Source organism: Pholcus phalangioides, unplaced genomic scaffold (assembly GCF_987345545.1).
Source record: "Pholcus phalangioides strain wild (caught in Gottingen) unplaced genomic scaffold, Ppha-v1.0 ptg000008l_1, whole genome shotgun sequence".
Taxonomy (NCBI): domain Eukaryota; kingdom Metazoa; phylum Arthropoda; class Arachnida; order Araneae; family Pholcidae; genus Pholcus; species Pholcus phalangioides.
The window spans coordinates 41399998-41421822 of NW_028301601.1; the positions used below are offsets into that span (position 1 = coordinate 41399998).

A 21825-nucleotide genomic window follows, 5' to 3' on the forward strand; every position below is an offset into this window, starting at 1 on the left:
TATCAACCAAAAAATTCATGGGAAAAATTTCTCATGCATGTTTTCTGGACTTGTCCTCGTCCATAGAAACAATGAAATTAAAAACAAACTAATTGTTGTTAATTATCAAAAATGAAAAGTAAAGTTATTTCAAAAAATTAAATTTATGACATAGGTACTGAAATAAGTGAATTTTTCGTTTTTTTAATTAGATTTGGAACTGCACATTCCAGAAAAAAACATCCTTTCATTTAAGACAATATTTTTTTCTAATTATTATAAACCGATGTTTCCAATTAGAAACACTAACCACTAACCGTTAAGGTTAACATTTTGCAAAACTCACCTGAAAGGGCAGCTGTCACTCATGTCAGAAGGTCAACTGCCTCCTACAATTGCTGGTTCATCTGCTTTCTCTCACATTTGGCGGGAAATTCAGAGCTCTCTCATTGGTGCATTGGCCTTTTCTCTCATCCAGGAACTCATACTGATATCACTAGGAGAGGAGTAGAACAGTGAACTCGTCTGCTCCCTCTTTACCAGCAGGAAATTTGAAGCCTTCTCATTGGTAGATGACGTTTGACAAAGGTTTGCATTGTAATATTTCATAGCAAACATAAGTGCTCTTGTGAATTGCGATTTTAATATTCCAAATTATGCTCTGTGGACCTGTTTGTAAATTGTTTATATAAAAACTTGTATGTGTACATTGTTGTATGTATAATGTTTCAAAAAAATATTAAAAACTTTTTTTCCCTCTCCAATTTTCATCTAATTTCTTGCATTGAAAGTTGTTTTTTCAGCAGTTAATTCGCGGAAATATTCACTGGTACGAATTTTCGAAGTGGAAGCTTTCAATAAAATGCTAAACATAATGTTAGAAATGTATGTTTTTTTATTATAAAATAGTTCCTTTTAAGTTTTGGAAAAAAAGGTATTTTTCTGGTACGAAATGTTGTGCTCAGTTTTATAAAAAAAAATTTAAGATAAAGAATGCGTAATTACTGGCCGAAAAGTGAAAAAAAAGTAATTTACAGGTCTCGTATTTGGAATTGTCCAACTACATTAACACGGTCAGGAAGTGTTTTGCCTATCTTGCTCCAAATGGGTGTGATGTGGTCGCATAGGCGACGGATCGGGCAGTCCTCACTCCACTTTCCTTATAGCTCAGTGATGGTCACTGACTCAGATGAGTAGGATGAAATGCTATTGCATGTCTTGATGTCATACCGAAGTGCCATTCATGTGGTCTTGAAAGAAACTCCTCATTTTATTTGGTAGAGACATGTCGACAGAGGGTGATCTCTTAAAAGAACCTCTTGTATTTAATTATTACATAGCTGCCAACTTTTGAAAATGAAAATTCGGGAGATTTTCGTGCAAACCCTTATTTTATGCTAAAACCACTCCCTAATAAATACAATAGGGATTTTTCCAAATAAAATAGGGATTTTCCAAACACAAAAGTTAAAGCGTAGGGAATAAATCCCTACTGAAGTCAAATTAAAATAGGGATTTTACACACATGGAAGTTAAACCCTTGGGAATAAAATTCCTACGCAAAAAACAAGTGAAATTGGAGGCCAAAACTTCAATGATGCAAAAATAAATATTGTGTTCAATCAGAAACACTGCGAACAAACATTCGGCGCGAATGACCCCAAAATCATCGGAAAATGAAGGAAAACACAGTCAATTTTTGAAGAACACTGACTTTTTGTGACACTTGCTTGATGTTTTTTTTTTCATTTCACGAGTGATGATGGCAGTCTTTCCATGACCGATGTTTATGTCCGTAACACAACTTGTACAAAAAGGAAAAGTCGGCCCTCTTCTGGAACGTTTGATGAAAGGAAATTCATCGGAATAGGCAGTGGCGGATTACCGCACAGGCGCATGAGGCGCGCGCCTGGGGCCTCGGCAGAGCGGGGGGCCTCCAAATAGTTGTGTGCTTCATCCTACATATGAATTTACATGCGCATCAACAAATCTCTTGAACTAAGTACAGTATCTGCTCTCCCTTTTTTTTTTTAACCGCAATTTTTTTTTTAATGTATACTGTACGTATTAGTAAGAGTTATGGAAGAAAAACGGGAACTGAAAGAAAAGAACAATTTACAAGACGCAGCTCTCAAGGGCCAGTTCTTCCCCGACAAAGAAAGAAGAGACATTGTAAAGCGATCATTCAAGCAGGGTCAGTTTCAAACAGTATTTCCCTAAGGGCACAAGCAGGAGGAGAGGTGAGAACAGCAGGTCCTAATGTCTGTCCGAAATGAAAATTGGAGCGAAGGCATAAACAGATGTCTCATTCCACAGTATTAAATGCTTTTATGGGCGCCGATAATAGGACAGCTTTGGTGTAAGCTTTTGTATACAGTATAATGGATGGCAAGATGGCTATCGGCAAGTGGCGACATCGACAGGAAGAGACACTCGTACTAATTAAAATGAATGTAGTAGAGCTCTTATTGTGATTTTGTCTCCCACTTGTTTGAATGAAATACTATAAGCTGGTTCAAACAACTTATACATTTGCAATCTATGACTGGAACCATACGACCACATGACAAAAAAAAGTGGGGTTTGAAATGAATGCTGAATGACCTGCATTCTGAATCACGTGATTTTTCTGTTTCTCTTTTAACACTCCCTTCCCGGCTGAAAAAAATCAAGGGGGTTTCTTTTCCTTCTTTCTAAAAAAAAGAGCTACATTTTTGGATTGGTCAAGGAGGCTTGGGTAAACAACATCTTTGTGTCAGACCGAAAAGTGTTTATTGTTAATGTAATTGTAATGTGTGTTATTGTAATGAAAAAAATTTTCATGCCGATCCTCAAGATTTCCTTTAGGATTTAGATTGCAGAATCTCCAAAAATAACGGTAAGCAAAACTAAAAATATATAAATTATCTGATAAATTTTTATTTGAGCATTTCAATTCAACTACAGTAGTCTCTCGAGAATTCGGTCGTGCTCTAATCCAGCACGTCCAGTAGTCCAGGATATTTAGGTGGTGTGGTGTCACTTTTCTCCTGATGCCCTAACCCCTTAACACGTTCTAATATTTCTTAATGCTGATCAAGTCCTGACTATGTCTTTGCACGAAATTTCATATATTATTTCAATGGGTTTCTTCAAAGTTAATCCAGCAATTTCGGTAAAATCTGGCACACCGTGGTCTAATACGTACCGGATTAGCGAGAGTCTACTGCAGGGGTCTTCAACCTTTGAGGCATAGCAGGCCATATTGAAACATTTTATAAAGTACGCGGGCCACAATGTTATACTGTGGCATTTTTCGTTATTAAACGAAACGGGGGGGGGGGCATAATATAGAAGATTTTTATTCACTCTGAATACAAATAATACAAAGGCAAATGCCACAGCAGGCAGAGTGCCCAACGAGGTGGCTGAAAGAGAAAATAATAATAATTAATATAATAATAGTAAAAATAAAATAGAATAAACAAATAAAAAATAATTTCTAAAAAAATTTTTTTTAATAATTTCTTTCATTGACAATAATTTTAATTCATTCTGAAATAATTTGACAGCCCCTACCTTTAATCCGCCCCTGATAGGGGGGGGGCCTCCAGATCAGGTTGCGCCTCGGGCCTCCCAAAATCATGATCCGCCACTGGGAATAGGTATCTTTAAAATTGATTAAATATGTTTTTGCTTATCATTATTCATGCTTTGTTATATCGCACGTACGTAACTTCAACAAAAGAAATTTTGACCATATGCACGTCACTAGAATCTTCAATTATTATCCAGAACTATTGGTTGCTAAGCCATTTCCCTGCACGATAAGACAAACAACTTTCTTGTTACCATCAGAGGGTTTGTAAAACTTCCTTAAAAAGGGAATTTCCCCATTTACGACGTGTGACGTCACTTCGAAAGGGAAAAAAAGAGGCTTCATGCTCCACAAGAAATTCCTTAGGGATTGTTTTCATAAGCGGGGATTTTTTTTAATGAAGTAGGGAATTTTTAGGGACAATTAGGTATTTTTGTGATTTTCGTAAAAATTCGGGAGATTTATGAACTTTTCGGGAGGTCGAGCGATGAAGCTAAAATTCGGGAGACTTGGCAGCTATGTTATTATACCCACGAGAATTATGTCAAATCGTTGTTACCCAAGTTGGAGAAAGCCCATGAGTATGTGAAACATAGTATGGTAGAGGCAGCAGAGAAACAAGAGAAATATAGGGAGGAAACAGCTATGGAAAAGGACTTATTGCTAGGCAATTTGGTATACCTATACAGTAAACTTTTTCCCTGTCTTCTTATCGGTCGTAGGTCCTCGGCTGTACCTCTACTACGATTTCAGGACAAAATAACTGGGTTCTAGACTCTCAGAAGAAAAAAACAATACTTTATTTCATTTAATATCCAAAACCCATAATGAAACCTTCCTGTCTCTGCGGTTCACATCTTCTCTTTTTTCTAATGTCTCAAATCGTTCCCTTTTCTTTTCCCACAACTTCTGTCTCTCCTCTGCCTTTTTCCAATTTCTTTTCTACTGAACCTTACACGTCCCACCATTGCCCCAAAGCAGGATGTGCCAAAACGCGGCAATTACCGCTATTGCTGAACAATTTTGGAAGAAAAAGTGCAAAAAACACTATTACCTGAATAGGGATTTTTACCGCAGAACATTTCCAGTTAGCTGAGGGCTCGTCGCAGAACAGTGCTAAATATTCTGCTTTGGGGCACCATTGTAGTTTCTCCCGACAGCGAAATGCATGAATGAGGTTGCTTTAAAATTGGAGCTTAGCATTGGCGAAGAGTGGGAGATATTTTGGTTGGCGCCAACATATTACCTGAGTACGTTTAATAATATACAGTAAAACCTCGTTAAGTCGTCACCCTAATAAGTTTGAATTTGGAAAAAATTTGAGAAAGTGGAGCAGACTATTTTTATGGCTCCCATTAAAAAAAGAGCTTATTAACAGCATTGCCATATGCTTAAAAGTCACCATAAAATCCTATATACCCAAACAGAACAGTTTAACTAACGAAAGTTATGCTGGGGAAGTTCATTTGCAGACTAAGGTTTTCGGAACGTTGGGGACTGTTCAAGCTAGATCTCATTTCTGCATGGGCTCAACTGGAGAAACCGCGAGACACCCAGGCTCTGTCGCAAGAAGCAACGTAAGCACTTTGGCCCCCCAGGGCATCTCCGGCAAAACCAAAATTTATTGATGCGTCAAAGATTACACATAGTGCAAGGAAATAAAAAATTATGTAAATCGAAGAATCAAATTCATCAAGTCAAAGTGCAACGGCACAGATAATAAAGAAAGCATGGGCTCTACTAATTTAGGGCTTGAAATTTAAACAATGCCTTCGCTGAAAAAAATTAGGCATTCTTTCCCCAAGTTGAGGTCTGTTTACTTTTCCCTGCCCAGGGCCCCTCCACCAAGTCAAAAGTTTTCGAGATTACTTTGCAGTTGCATCATGAACTACTGATGAAGAATTAAAATACTAAAATTAAATTTGATGTCTATGTAAAATTAATGTGTAATAGTGTTTTCTGTTATGAAGAAAAGCTACTTATAGCTATTTAAAGCTACTTATAACTTTAGACTAATAGTTGCTCTGTTAGCCTAAATTAAAAATTACTAGTATAAATCAAAGTGTACAGTACATTTTACCACAATAATTTAAGTAATAAAAGATAAAAAAGTAAAAAATTGCTATTATTTACTTTTTTTTCGCGATCTATAAATTTTATTAATATAGTTATTTTGATTCATACTTTAATAAATTTTCATATTACTTTAAATTTATACAATTTTTACAACACTGCACATTGAAACTGAAAGGGTTCTGCTTAAGCTGTCATAATTTTTCGATAACTTGAGGTGACAACTTATCAAGGTTTTACTGTATTTACTAAACTCCACGTAAAACAAAGAACCTCAATTGGCGTAGTGGTTAACATAAGGTTTTAGAATCGCAGGGTTTTTTGGGTTCGGAACCCCACTTAGGTCAGCTGTTTTTCTTCCCCTCCCTTCCAGCTTCATTTCTTGATCTCTTAAATTAATTTTAATTGTTCTGGTTCTGATCTTTTTAAATTGGAATCTTAATCAATCTTTTAAAAATTGGAACTTCGGAACATTTCCGGCCGCAGTATAGTATTGCCCATGGCCGGTTTTTGGAACATTCTGTTTGAACTTAGCAGTTTTGCCATGTTTCTGGTTGTGGTGAAAACAAAGTTGATATTTTCAGTACGGGGGCAAAGAGCTGGAGCCGTTTGCCAGTCTCAGGCCCGCGCTGAACAAAGTTCAGCCTACACGTCCATTTAGTAATAAAGTAGTCGAAACGGGTTTTTTTGGTGTTGCAGTATTATATATCATTATTATGATGATCATTATGTTATATTACTATTAAATTATATATTATGGTAATATTGTCGCGCGAACAGACTAAATAAAAGCGAAATCGTTAATTAGTCATCATTTTACCAATCTAATTCTGTTTTAATCAATGACAGCATAAGGCCATCTTGGCAACAAACCTTAAAGCGATAAGCTAGTTATTGAGGTAACATTCGCTGCACATAATGCAAGGGATTCTGGGACTATTTTCTCATTGAGAACAATAAGCATTGCGCTGTACTGAGATTTTAGTTTCCACCATCGAAAAGCACATCCATAACTTTTTTAAATGATGTTTCAAGAGCGTAACTCGGCTTCTCAACAGCTACCAAGACAGAGAGAGAGAGAGAGGGGGCGTTGGCATTACCTTGCATATCCCCCTTCCGGGTCCCCCGGGCCAACGCATGATGCTATCCGGTAGATGAGTGTGGTATCCATAGGCGCAAACTTGTATCCAGCCCATGGGCCCCAAGCCCCCCCCCAAATATTTTTGAAGACCCGGCTCGGCCCCCAAAAATTTGTGTGAATGGTTTCCTCCTTCCGCTATGATGAAAGAACATTTTTTTAACCAAAAATTGTCCCAATTATGAATTAGATAATAGAAACAATCTGCTCAAAATTTTAGTTCTTTTGAATACTCTCGATGGTCTTTGGTTTTCTTGTTCCAAGTAATTCTCTCATTTATTCCCTGCCGCTCAGGGTCCCCCCTCCCCAGTTCCACCCTCCCTTGGTGCCAATCTTTACTGCCAGAAGGCATGAATGACAAAGTTTCTTCGAGTTGGGAGGGGTCGTTTCTTGTTTGCCTGGCCAAACTAAAGAGTATCTTTTCTTTTGTTCACTGTGACCAAGGGAAGGGGGGGGCGCATAAAACCAACACGAAAGAAAACGGTGCTGACACAAAGAAAACATTGGGTGGGGGGGCCTGAAAGAAGCTGGTCGTCCCGTATATACGGAACTCAAGCGAGTATGCAGGAGAGAAAAGGCGCATTGTATTGTTTTTTCGGAAATTATTGGGGGGGGGGGGCCTCAAATATCCTCAGCCCCTAGGCTCCGGCGCATATGTGTGGTGGTAATCGGGGAGTTGAAAATCGGAAAGTCAATAATATTGAAACCAAGATAAGAAAATTACACTCTGTACAGGATAAACGCCGGAACCTAGAGGCTGAGGGCATTTAAGCCTCCCCCCGCAATACATTTTGTAAGGGGGGGGGGACTGAGGCCCCCCCCCAATAATTTCTGAAAAAGTAATGCATCCTCCCACCTTCATACGCGCTTGAGCTCCGTATATGAGGGAAAACCAACAACTTTTAGCCCCCTCTCCCGATGTTTTCTTGAAAAATATTGGGGGGAAACAGTACATTCTAAATGTCCATTCATAACAGAGAACCGAACGGCAGATGACGAAACATTTTTTGAGTCTTGTTGCAACAAAATTTGACTAGGAAGCCAGGGGTGTAGAACCAAATAAACAAGTAAATTATAATATTCATTTTAAAAAAAGGCAATAAAAAATAAACAATTTTCAAAGGTTCAAGAGCCCTTAGCCAGAACTTTGGCTCCTCAAGAACTTCAGAAGATTATGGTGATTTTATAGTTGATTTTTTTTTATTGCATACTAGCTTACCCGTCGCGCGTTGCTGCGATCTCAGAAGAAATGAAATTCAAGGAAATGAAGGAAATGGGAAAAAAAATTAAAAAAAAACACTGCCAGAAACCTTTGCTGGAGTGTACTCAACAAGTTCTTAAAGTTTCATGGCGATCGGATGAATGGTGTAGTGATGCATAAAGTACTAACAGACATACATTTGTTTTTACCTGTATAGATAAATGATCTATCTACCCGTTGAAACGAGTATTGATTATGTGAAAAAAAAAAAAAAAATTGGCCACACCCATCTTTCAATATCTGAGATGTGAAGCGGGGTGTGTCCGCTTTTCAAAAGTTGAAGGAGCCCTTAGGCAGGGCCGGAACTAGAGGGAGGGCAACTGCCCTGGGCAGCAAAATGTGGGAACAAAGAACACTTATATAATTATGGAATTTTAAAGTTGTTGGGACGGCAAAATGTTTGCCTCGGGCTGCAACCATCCCAGTTACCCCCTCCCCTCAAGTTTTCTTCCTGTCTGGTTAGGTGTTTCGAAGATGAGAAATGAAACTAAAACAAATTCAATGAAAAGCTATCACTCAATCATTGTAAATATGGCCTACTATAAATTATTGGTATGCTGTGGGGGGCTAGAAGTTGGTTACAAGACTCATCCATTCATAAGAAAATATCACTCACCAATAATTGAAAAACTATAAATTACTTAAGGACCTTTAATTACCTAAGGAAGCAGGTTGGCCAACCCTTCATAAACAGTGAAATGCATGTGCAATATGGGTATATAAGTGATGCGAAATGTATTTGTCTATTTAGAATTCTACAAATCATAAATAGTCAGTCCTCGGTATAACGTCACTCGAAGACCAAATAAAAATGACCATAAGTGGGGATAACATGATAACGAGTAGGCCCAATTCATTAAATATGCTTGCAGGCACTAAAAAAAATTGATGATATAGGCATCCCCCATCCTGCAGCAGGGTCACAGGCTGGGTTCCATAGCTTACGGGCTACTCTATAGTGAATTTTTTATGTGAAAAACAAAAAATGATAGAGAGAGGAATCATCTCGGTCCCCCAGATGATGGGGAGAGACAGGTTTATAGTATGCTTGATGACGTTAATAGTGTTGACGTCACAATGAGGTCTTTATTGCACTTTGTCAAACCTCTCTCGCTGTCGTCCTTATATAAGATTTTAAATTGCTAATTAATTTTAAAACATTATGTATTGATAGGTTTTTTTTCCACATTTACCATGACCTTTTCCTTTTATGAACACAGGGTCACAGCGTATCTTCTCTGAGCCCCAGGGCAATGCCTCGGTCGCCCCAGCCTAGTTATGTGCCTGTATGAACATATAGCGTGTAGTAATTCTTCCAGACAACCAGCTCTCCTGGGTAGACAGAACAAGACACAGTGCTTCGATAAAGGCTATCTTGCGGAGTGATCAAAGAATAGCTGTTGGATCACAAAAGGCATTTGAGAAAAACAAACCACATGCTTAAGGCATCAGGAAATGGAAATTGCAAAAAAATATCAAATGCTGAGGATTATTTACTGTCTCTGTAGATAGACTGGCAACAAGAGAAGAAAATGCCATCAATGAATGCTCTTGAATGCTCTATACCAGTGTTTCTCAACCATCGGGCCGTGACATTAATCGTACCGAGCAGTGAGAATATATTCATTACCCTTTTATTTTTCAAGCATTTCCACGAATAACTAATTGGTTTATTTCACTATTATGGTACATATTTCTTTCAGTCTAAAAATCATACAAGAGGAAAGATGAAAACCCTCCTAGAGTTCCAAAACAAAGGCTTCCAGCCGCAATTGTAAATTATAAGAAATTAAAGATACCCCTCTCTCTTCCCCCTATCACACTGAAAATCATTCGTTTTGTTGCAAGACCCAAAGAAAGGGAACATGTCCCTGGTCCTCCCCTCCCCAAGAAACTAGTATTTTTGATTGAATTTTTTTTTTCCGTATTTTTGAGTATTCGTCTTCATGAGACCCAAACACAATACAGCAGGGGTGGGGAATGTTTTTCCATAGTCTCCCTCCCGTTTCACTGAAAATATCCTACTGCTTCAGGGCTCTCTGTTGACAACCAGATGGCACTGTTGTTTGTGTTTTCACGGTTTGCCATTGTCAGCACCACCGAAAATGTCTTGAAGAAAATAAAGCCATGAGAAAACTTTGTATCCCACGTTCCTTGGAGACTGGAAAAACATCTGTGCTACTCGCCAAGCTGCATAACTTCAAAGGACAATAATTGTAAGTGATTAGGAATTTCCAGGCAATAGAAAACCATCTTCGACCATTGGATCTGTTATTTATAACCGGTGGTAAAAACCTCTAGCAGTCTTATTATAATGATTTAGTATGTGATCTCAGAAACGAATGAAGTATCATACATATGCGTGGCAAATGTCAGCAATCAGCGAAGCACCTTGTTGCTGTATACAGAAAATAGTGTTTTGAATTGGTCATTAAGGTGCACACAATAACTACTGGTGATAACTCGAATACGCTGTGAATTACATTGCGAGTTTTCATTTTCATTTTTTTTAGTGTCTTTTTTTTCATTTATCCAAATGATAGGTTCACAAATGTAAATGTTTGTTAAAAAATAGAGAAAATTTTGTTTTAAAGTAGAAAAATCAGGATCAAAGTTTCGAAATTTATCAAGTTATACAATTTAACATAAGCATCTATCGTGAATATAGCGAAAAGTGTTTCGCCCAACAATGAACAATTTTCAGCTCTTCAGCAGACTTTTTTTTTTTATGGTGAGTTACAATATAGACAATTTTTTTTTTATATCATTACCTTCTTTCTAGCTAAGATTAAATACAAAGTTTGATCGTAAAATATATTTTACACCAATTAAGTTATTAAAAAGTGCTAATAAATAAGTGCTGTGTCGATGTCAGCACAAAAAAATTCCACTGCCCACTATGAATGAAAACTTTGTATTTTTACACACTATGCAAAATTAGTCTATAGAATTGAAAATAAGACGTTTCGATTGGTTTGTGATCAATTAAATTTTTTTAATGAGGTATAGGCGCCGAAATGAAGAAAACATTGAGGGGGCTGAAAGTTGCCATTTGTCCTGTATATACGGGCTCAATCCCTTATGCAGTAGAGGGAGTGGAGCGTTGCATTGTATATTGATTATAGGTGGCTCAGCCACCTCGTAAAATATATTGGGGTGCTCAAATAGCCTTAGTACCCAGGTTCCAGCGCTTAAGCAATGAGAATGTTTACTACAGTTGCTGATGAAACGCTTCATTTATGTTTTGACTTCTGCGCGTTCATACATTACCGAAAATTTTTTTTGCATCACTCCGCAAGATAATAACAGATTCAATTAATTAGAAGGGTTTAAATTTATTATTCAATTAAAGAAGTGTTTAACTAATTAAATAATTAGCTCACAATCAAAAGGTAATTGGATGTTCATTAATCATTAACTTATGAAAGAGTAAGCTATTCCAGACCGGGCCGTAGAGTCATAGAAATTTGATTCATCGGGCCGCGGTTCCAAAAAGGTTGAGAACCACTGCTCCATAATGGCTGTTGCAGATACCTATTATGAGCTAAAAAAAGAAAGGAAGTATATATTCTAGAAACCTTGGAAGAAACCCCTTCACTTGTTATGGTGGAAACTGGTCGACGGGTCTATATCTCTTCCTGTACGATCTCCTTCCTCATTGTGTGTACAGTACACCCCTCTGGAGCGTCCTATCAGCGGTGCTTTGACTATTGAAGTAGCCGGGTGAACTATCCCTGTAGCCGAAAAAGAGTAGTTGAGAGACGATTAGTCCGTAGTTGGGCTTTTTGATACTATCTCTAAGCTGACTTTTTTTAGTAGTTACTTAGGACTGCAGCTAAGGACGGCTGAGCACTGGTCGTTAAGCAGTAGTTCACGGTGGCCATCTTGGAAACGAAGAAATTTCGTAGAGAGTGAAAGTTGCAGCGAGATCGCACTTTAATATTTAGCGATGAAATATACTGGTTTTTTTTTATCAGAACAGCTTCGGTATAAGACACAGGTTGGCGATTTTCTGTGACTTGGCGCCAAACATGTCCAACGACCCCATCAAAAGTACAGGCATGTTGATATTGGCGAGCAAAGCCACGACGAAGTGATAGCATGTTTATACTAAGGTAAGAATTATTTTAATGCCATCGAACTATATAGCAAGTTTTTAAAGATATTCTTAATATTTTTTTCGCCTGGTAAATGCGTTATCTAGAAATATAAATGGCTATAAAATGTCACGCAATCAATACTGAAAAATATCAAATAACCCATGTATATTTTGGATTGTATTGAAAATATTTACATAGCAAATGAAATAAGAATCTGCAATTACTATAATATCAGAGTTTTGCATTCTGTGTTTTGCTAAATAAGATTTTTTAAATGAAAAATTATGTCTAAATAAATTGAGCGTGTAAATAAATAACTTGAATATTATTGATACGATAAAAATTGTACTTGGATAACTACGCTGTATGTAATCAGCAGTAAATAAGGAAATTTCAAATTTGTATTTTAGTTTAATCCCCACCTTCAATGCATAAAGAAACGGATAAGCTACAATTGATTGATAATAAATTATTGCACGTAATTGACAAAAATTTGAATTACTTTTTGTGATTAGCAATGTTGAAATTAAAATTAAGTGTGGGAAATTTGCAGTATAATGTTAAATATTAATTTCTGTAAATTTCATGCACTAAAGGATTAAAATCTTGATTTCATTATCAATCTTGAACTGTTCAAATGAACAATATTGTAAGAGTTAGCGAAAGTTAAATTTTTAGAAGAAAAAAATCATATTCAACTTCTTGAAGAATTGCACCCTGTAACTCGCTCTGAGATGAAGCATATTTATTAAGGAATCATTATGTTGTTTTGTTGAGATATAAAAAAATGAAATTTGTACAATGGGACTAAAAAACAAAGTTGGAATTTTTTAGCACAGTTTTTAGTGTTGAAGTATACGCCATCATCATGAAAGAAGCAGATTACTGTTCGAATCAGTATTTGGTGTTATAGCTCGCCGAGTTCAAATATGATTTTTTGCTGACGATTGTTTGATTTTATGTGTGTATGGTTAAACACACATTCTTTTCAGAATTTTTTATCTCGGATTGGAAAAAAAATTATTTTTTTCAACGTCAAATATTTTAGAAGATTAAAATAGAACATCTTGAGACTTCATGGAATTCATACATTTTTAAGAAGCATTTACTTTTTGACCATGTTGTCAGTAAACAGCTAATGCACTTGTGTATACATTTGTGAGACTTTTCTAACTCAAAAAAATAGTGTTCCCCAGGAACTAGGCTGTATCTAGCTACGATGTTATGTGAAGGTTTCACAAAGCAAACAAAGGTAATTTTAATTCTATGTGTTTTTTGAGTGATATGCCTTTGAGTGATATTTTGACATTATATGACATTATTTTCATGTAAAATGAAATATTTCCATGTATGATTTAATGACACATATTTCAACATCATATCATCACATTTTTACTGATTTCATTCGCATCAACAACCCTAGTGAAACAAATACAGTCGAACCACAATTTAATGCCACTATCTGTCCCAAAGAATTTTGGCGTTATATCGGATCATAGAGTAGCATTTCGGAGAGGCTGTATTACATAATTTCACATGCTTATTACAAAATGTTATAGCTCAGTGTCTAATTTATGTTGCTCCATGAATAACATAACCCATTTTATATACATTCAATTTTAAATTGAGAAAATTTATAAAATTGTAAGCACTGTACAATCACTTGAATATTTCTCAATATCAAACTTATATAACAGAAATATACTGTCTTACCTCTGAAATTATTTCAGCTCTGCATAAATTTAGCAGCACATTTTATATGTGCAAAAACAAAATAAACAAAGGGGGAAAATTGAGAGAGATGATTTTTTGTACTGTTCTGAGGTCCTATCTTGTATATTCTAGAAAATATGAACCAGATCTAATTTTTTAGAGGACCCTATTCTCTTGAGGCTCCCGGCCCAGGCGGGTCCATGCATTGAGAGGGTACTACTACTAAACCAGACATGCACCTCGTCCGCCTAAAAAAAAATTAATATAACATATCTTCGGCAGAAACTTATTTTATACTGTGATAATTGATTCAATCTTGTTTTCCATACATCAATCTTATTCCTTTCATACAGATGTTTTTAATAGTGAAATGCAGCTAATTTTACCATCGATGGAAAAAAAATCATCGTGTGTGGTCGGTGATATAAATATTGACATCTTGAACCCATCAAACTCTGGTTATTGAATACCAATTTTTCTATCTCTCAGATCACTTTTCCACATTTAAATGGAGTTGGAGGAATGAAGGGAACTTTCTGACGAAAGTCAATACAGAGAGTTGGAAAATCAAAAAATATCATTTCTTTTGTTCTCAACTCAAAACATCCAAGTTTTGCATATTATAGTCTCTGAAATGCACCAATAAACTTAAAACTATGTTGAAATAGGCATTTATGGCAGAAAAAGTTAAACCAAAAACAAAAAGTTTTTACAGAAAAGCTTGAAAATAGGCGAAAAAAGGAATTCATTGCAGGATCATTCACTTCCAGGATCTAGTGATGATATACCAGGTGTACAAGTATGAAATGCGAATTTTTTTCAAAAAAAAAAACACATTAAATTCGGAAGAATGATAAAAAAAGTGCTTTATTCAAAGTATGCTCTATTGCTTGCTATACATTTCCCCCATCTTTCCTGAAATTTGTGAATACCACGCCAGTAAAAATCTTCCCCTTTTGCTGCGAACAATTCCTCGAGCTATTTTTTCACATACTCGTACGAACCAAAGCGTTGCTCAGAAAGTGTGTGACCCATCGATGCAAACAAGTGGTAATCAGAAGGAGTCGAGTCTGGTGAGTAAGCCGCATAGGGTAGAACTTCCAGTTGAGTGCTTCCAACGTGCAGCGAACCGCTTTTGCTGTATGTGATGGAGCATTGACCATTGAACATCGTCAAGGAGCATTTCACGTTGTCATGGGGCATTGTGATTGGAAACAGCTTGTTGACTAACGCCCAATTGCTCTGCGAGTTGTTTTTGTGTCTGTGTAGTATCATCTTCGTCCAACAATGCTTCCAATTCCACATCTTTTTGTTTTGGCGGTTTTCCATGTTCCTTGTCTGCAACATCGAAGTCGCCCCTTTTGAAAAACCGAAACCATCATTCACACGTATCTTGCGATGGAGCATGTTCACCATAAGCTTCTCAAAGTAATCGGTATGATTCAGCAGAAAAATTAATGATGTCCGCGAATGCTCTTTGTTCAGTATAACTTTCGACATATTGAACACAACAATACAACACTATGCACACACTTTTCCAATTTATCACTCGTGCGCATATGACACTTGTTGATGACACAATAAAATGGCGCAGTGTCAAATCTTTATAGCACAAACTGCATTGGTGCACCATCTGTTTTCTGAAATCCGCATTTCATACTTGTACACCTGGTATATGAATGGTAATAAAATTTGATTTGAAAAAAAAAAAAAGAAAAACCCAGACCACAGAGAAAAAAAATGGAATACCATAGCTTCAAAATATGCCTAGAGATACTAAAGGGGAAAAAAATTGAGTGCGGGAAAAAAGTTTCAAGAATTATAAAAAAAGTTCATGACCTTCGCTCAAATAGTTTCATTTTTTCATGATTTTTCTGACCTTTTTCTCATTTCCTAATTTTCCAGAGATGGCAGACACACTGCTTACAGTATTAAGATTTCATTATAGGCGGCGGCGGCTGCTAGTAGTTTCCAGAATTAGACACTAGAAGCCTCCCCCCCCCCCCCCCGTTTTTTCTCAAAAATCTATTCTTTTTTCTCCTATTTCTTTCTCAAGCAATGTTAGGTTTAGAAAATTGTAATTAAATTTTCAGCTTCTTCATTGATTTTTTTTTAACTTTTTATATTTCATTGTGCGCCCCAACAGTGGCATTTCTGATTTCCAGAGAATTTTTCTCAGGATTTGGGGAAAAGGGAATCGTAAAAAAAATCCTGCCCAGAAACCTTAAAGGAAATAGGTATAGACTGAACATTACTAGACAATAATAAATCATGAGAACATTCTGAATTGATGCTTCTAAAATTTTTATGTCAAACAGCCAGCTCTCCCCTGCCAAACAAGATAAAAGATCAAGATACAACAGATCCATAAATAAATGGAGCAATGAGATCTAAGAGTTCAACTGCATGACAAAAGCATGAGATTTTGGAAAAATTGAGACAAATCCAGCAATGGAATGAAAATAGTTGATAGTAATACATGCTCAAATTTTATATTCTACTACCTTGTTCAAAGTTTCTGTAGCACACCGACTTCTCAAACTTGAAAAGACTGGTCCTGGGCAAACCAGGACCACATCAATGGCAAGTTTTGCCATTTCCATCCGTAAACCTTCAAAATAGCCCTGCAATAACAGAGAAAAAAAACTAACATAAATATATGTATATATTGCAACCACAACTGAACTAAGATTCATCATGCTGTTTCTAAACATGGGAGAGGGGGGGGGGGGGATTTTAACACAATATCAGAACTTGACTGCAGTAGAGTGTACTAGTCATTTACATTTTTTTAAATGGTGAAGATAGTTTTATAAAGAGTGATCTTTTAAAACATCCAATCTTTTCCTAAACGTATGTCAATAACTAGACAATGTGACCATGTAAAGATGGCCTCTAACCTTGTATGATGAAAAGAGAGGGTTCAGTCTTTCTTGAGAGCAAACCGTAGCGAGAGGGGAGGACTGGGAGGACTTCGAGGTCTGGTCCCTCCTCCGAAATATGAGAAAATGATCGAAAAAAGGGAAAAAGATGGCCAAATCTATTGTTCATCACTTTGGTCCCCCTTCCGAACCAAATTTCTGGCTGCGGGCTTGCTTGAAAGGGTTCATCACGAAAAGAGAAGGTTCATTTTTGAGTAAGAAAAAATCAGGTGAAAAAAGAAAAACATTGCTGAGGGTTGCAGCTAGAGTTCTTTTTCGTCTTTTTCTCCATAAAGAAGAATGAAGCCTCTCTTTTCATGATGGTCATACACAATCAGAGGCCATCTTTCCATGTTTGTGTTAAAATTACAAATGAATAGAGGCATGGAGCCCAAATATCTCCAGCATATTCAAATTGAAGGCTTCAAGGCAACCCTACTGTTTGACAATTTGGCTTAAAAAAAAACTGCACTCATTCCTATTCTTTGCATGTCAAAACTAATTATTTAATAGCATATATTCATTACAACATGGAAAAATAATGAGACATGCATTAAGCAAAACAACAACACACACAAGTTATTTTTTCTCTTTAATTAAATGGGTTTTTGTTTTATAAAGTGAACACACAATGATAGTTTATTTCTATTGTCATGTAATTCTCAAATTTTAAGAATAGACCCCCCCCCCTACTTATAACTAACACAGGAACAAAAACACATATTTCAAAATTTCTTCTTTTGATATTGCTTATAATACAGTTAAACAACCTATATAAAAAAACTGGAGAAACATTTTTATAAAGAAGTTATTATAGATGGAATTTATTAACACTATCAAAAGTGCATTGAGACGAGAGATTGATATCATTAGATAGACAATTATGATTGTACAGCGTAAAGTTATACAGGACTTTTCATTTTATAATATTTTCTACCTCAGCTAACAAACTTTTTTTGTTACCAGTCAGGTTGCAACGAGGGCATATGCAATCGTGCCGCTTCTTAATCTAATTATTTCAATTTTTGAAAACTAATTAGTAATTTCAATTATCATAATTTTTTGTTGATTTTAAATACAAATACAACGCCACAACAGGCAAAATGCCCAATAAGGTGGCTAAGAAAAAGATGCCCATAACAGATATGGATGTCATATTTCAAAAATACAGCAACCCAATTAAAAATGTAATTTAAAAAAAAAATATATATATATATATATACATGATAAAATATCATACATACAATGCCCATAAGGATACTTATGGTTGTCTTATTCTAAGTATGGATAACTTCTCGATTTACCCCAACATGTTTATTGTATTTCTTTTTAAACGTGTCAATTGTGTTACAATTTACTACCTCCGGAGGTATATATATAAACTATATTCCATTTATTAAAAACCCTATTAGAGAAAAATTCCACATGCAACACCATAACCTCGCATTGTCCCTTACCAATCGATACTGGCGTCCCCTTGTAAAAGCAATCGATTGACGGTGTACTAAAAAATAGTCAAAAATATGAAGTCAGTTTAAATGTATTCATAAAAAATTTTAAATCAGGAAAGTTCATTTTACTAGCTTCAAACTTTTAAAGGAGGAGAAAAAAGAAATTAATTGGGCCCCTGACTGGTTAACAGTTATTTTGTGTGTTTCTGACTCTGCTCTCTCAGCTATGTAAATATTCTTTCTTGTAGTAACAAAACTTACTTTAATTTGCTATCAAGCATACTCATACACCTCAAGAGCAACAAAGCGCTGCTTCTCTGGTTGGCTAAGAAATAACTCTCTCTTAAACCATGCAGTAAAGAAAAGAATGCTGCTTGGCAGTTTAACAGTCCCAGCCCCATTAGAAATTAAACAATTTCAATTAAACTCAATTTTAATTATTTTAAAATAGCATGAATGTTACAATAACAGTAATGTACTGGATAATGAATGAAATAAATTATACACAGGGATGCCGGAACATATACGCTTATTTTGCTCAAGCAACAGAATGGCATTGGAATGATTGGTATTGCTTAACACCATTCAAATCTAGCCAATTTCTAAATTTAAGCACCCTTCCAAATATGAATTAATTTTTTCTATTCTAAATATGTATCTTTTCTTATTTGCACATTAGTTTGCTCCTAAAAATGCTACTTTTAGCTGCAACCACAAAGACAAGACCAGTTTGCTTTTATTTCACATTATCCCCAGCAGATTTTTCTGAACAGGGATGAAACCCCTCTTTTGCCCTGGAAACCTCCCGCCATCAATTGGTTGCTCCAATTCTTTTTGAAGCAGGGCGATTTCATTTATCGAAATGTACGTATATACCTTTGCCTTCCAGCCATAGCAAAATTGCAATTAAGAGACAGCCTCATTTCTTTCGAATTGCTACTGTTCGTCTAACCCAAGAATAGAACAGTGTCATACATAGACCAAAAAAAAACACATTAGGATCTGCAGGAAAAGGCTTGTTTTCCCACATTTTTTTAGACGATGATAGACAACAGAAACTCGCAGTTAAATGAGTGATGGTTAATTTGAAGTTTTACTGTACTCTCAACAGATAATGGCCCCTCTTTTTATGAATCATCTATCATTGAAAACTCCTGAAATGCCACTACAAAAGATCACTTCTTTAAAACTAAAAAGTTAAGACAGACCATGCTCAGTCTTCGAAACCTTTTAACCCACCAGTCTCCGAACTCTGCCCATCCTTTTGTAATATGTGATGACTAGCAATCCCATGAAAAAACAAAACAAATTGCTTTGTTCTTAAAAACCATGTTCTCTCATTTTGTTCAACAAATTTCAGAGGTTTTCATTGAGATCCCCCCCCCCCACTTCCATCCACTGACTTTTTTGTCTAATGACTATCAGTTTTAAGGTGAAGTTAGTGGTGATCATATTCTGTGAAATAGTAACTCACTTGAAAAATCAGCCAAAATTTATCCCCATGGGAAATTTCTTGACATTTGTGAGAAATGAGAAATTATCAAACAAAATTTTTTTTTCAAAAATAATAAATGATATACTTTTTTCTAGTGTAAAACTAATTGACTGTATTTTACCTGTTAGATGACAGCACATTATCAGAATGAGTGGGGGAAAAATTTACTTTAAAGCAGGATTGTTTGGCTTAAACCATGTTGGTTTTAACCAAGTGTTTTTTTAAAAAACCCGTCTGGGTTTTTTTCCCAAAAATTGCATAAAAGTGGCCTAAATATAATTTTTTTACCTTAAAAAGGTTTTTTATATCAGCAGTTTTGGTAAAAAAAACATGAATAAGAACTGCTAGTCAGAATGGTTTGAAAATCCGCATGGATCCATTGCATGAAGCAATGAAATTTTATTCGGCGAAAAAAACCTTCAAAATGTACAAGTAGATGATGCTGTACTTGGCCAGCAGTATAAATCTATTTTACACAACCACATCATTCCAGCACTTCAACAGCATCAGTGTGTGAATAGCAAGGCTGGACAAATCCCAGATGCTAGGGTGACTAGAAAATCAGTTTTGGCATCTGAAATTTTATATGCATCATTGCTAAGATGAAGTGTAAGTACGAGACAATTTTTTTTTGATTTCATGATAATGTGTCTTCCAACATGAGAACTGGTCGTAAAGTCCTGGAAAAGTAAAAAAAGAATTACCCAGGACTGATTTTCTTGGGGGAAAAACATGCTTCAATCTTAACCAATTTGGGCGGCACCTCAATTTTTTCTTTTTTTGATTTGTTCAGTCCTGGTGGATAGCAAAACTTTTATCAAGATGCACACTGTGCAACACCAGCAAAGCAGCTGCTAAAGAACCATTTTGACAATAACAACATGACACCACACCTGGCTGCCATGTTCACCTGACAGGTGAACGCTACTAATAACCCTTGCAACTTTTGGCTTTAGGAATATCCCAAAATGTGTGTTATGTGCAGTGGTCGGTTTGCGAACTTTGGTAAATTGAAAGCACATCCACATCATTACCATGGCATAGGCCTACTCTGATCTGTTGTTGAACAAGCGCTTTTGTTCTTTCACGCCAAAGTCAGAACACAGTGGACAACATATTTAACATTTCTTATGTAAGTTTTAGTTGTTTAAATGACTATTTTTGTGATGTTTCCATGAATTAAGAAATTGTGCCATGCTAATTGCATTATGACTTTGACTGGATAAGAGCCTTGACTGGCTGTCATATTCATTCTGCAAGCAAATTTCCCATGAGCTAAATGTCATTTATCTTATATGGTTAATAATAAGAGAATTCTCAAACAAAATATTTCCTTGTGAGTTAAGCTATAAAATAACTAAATTGCACACAAGAGCTGGTTTTTATTAAAATATAAGAAATATTTATATATTAAATATGGGAATTGTGTTAATTACATTAATAAACATTTTATTTCAATTAATTATTAGAAGTTTGAATGATTTTTCAGAAATTTTATTGTTTTTAATGTTATTAAAAAACTGGTTTAAAGCAAAAAAACAGTTTTTTGGTTTTTTCAAAAATTTTTTTTTCTTACCAACCCTGCTTTAAAGGCACATTTTGCTAGACTAGGTTAATATCTTTTGCAATTCACAAATGCAAGGTGTTGCAGAGTTTGAAGCACAATACAATCGACATAACTGATCATGAACATTAATTAGTTGTCAAGTGAAACAAAAACATTACATGACACTCACACATATATAAAACTTATTCTCCATGAATACAAACATAAGACCGACAACGAAACAACCCGATTGGCTGTATAAGATATGCGGTGGTCAAGGTACAGCCAAGGTTGGTGATATATTGTAATTCAAAACTCCCTCCCAATATGAAGCCCAATACTTTTACGAATACAATTAAAAATTACTTTTGACAATGGCTTCATCATGATATCTGCCCTTTGATTTTGGGATCGTACATACATCACAAATATTACATTATTTTCACATTTTACAAGCACTGAATGAAATCGAATGCCAATATGCTTTGATATGTGATGAAATTGCAGATGTCGCACCAGCTTTATAGCACTTTGATTGTCTACATAGAGAACTAAAATGTCATAGAATCTG

General features: G+C 35.8%; 1 protein-coding gene across 4 annotated transcripts in view; it reads right to left on the reverse strand.

Moving 5' to 3' along the window:
• Positions 1 to 21825, reverse strand: part of LOC149084294 (dehydrogenase/reductase SDR family member 7-like) — a 164980-nt gene that overhangs the window by 57577 nt on the left and 85578 nt on the right. For all 4 annotated transcript variants that reach the window (XM_089234661.1, XM_089234662.1, XM_089234663.1 and 1 more), the window contains exon 6: positions 16346 to 16465. In XM_089234661.1, coding sequence (XP_089090787.1) covers positions 16346 to 16465 — 120 coding nt within the window. The remainder of the gene's footprint in view (positions 1 to 16345; positions 16466 to 21825) is intronic.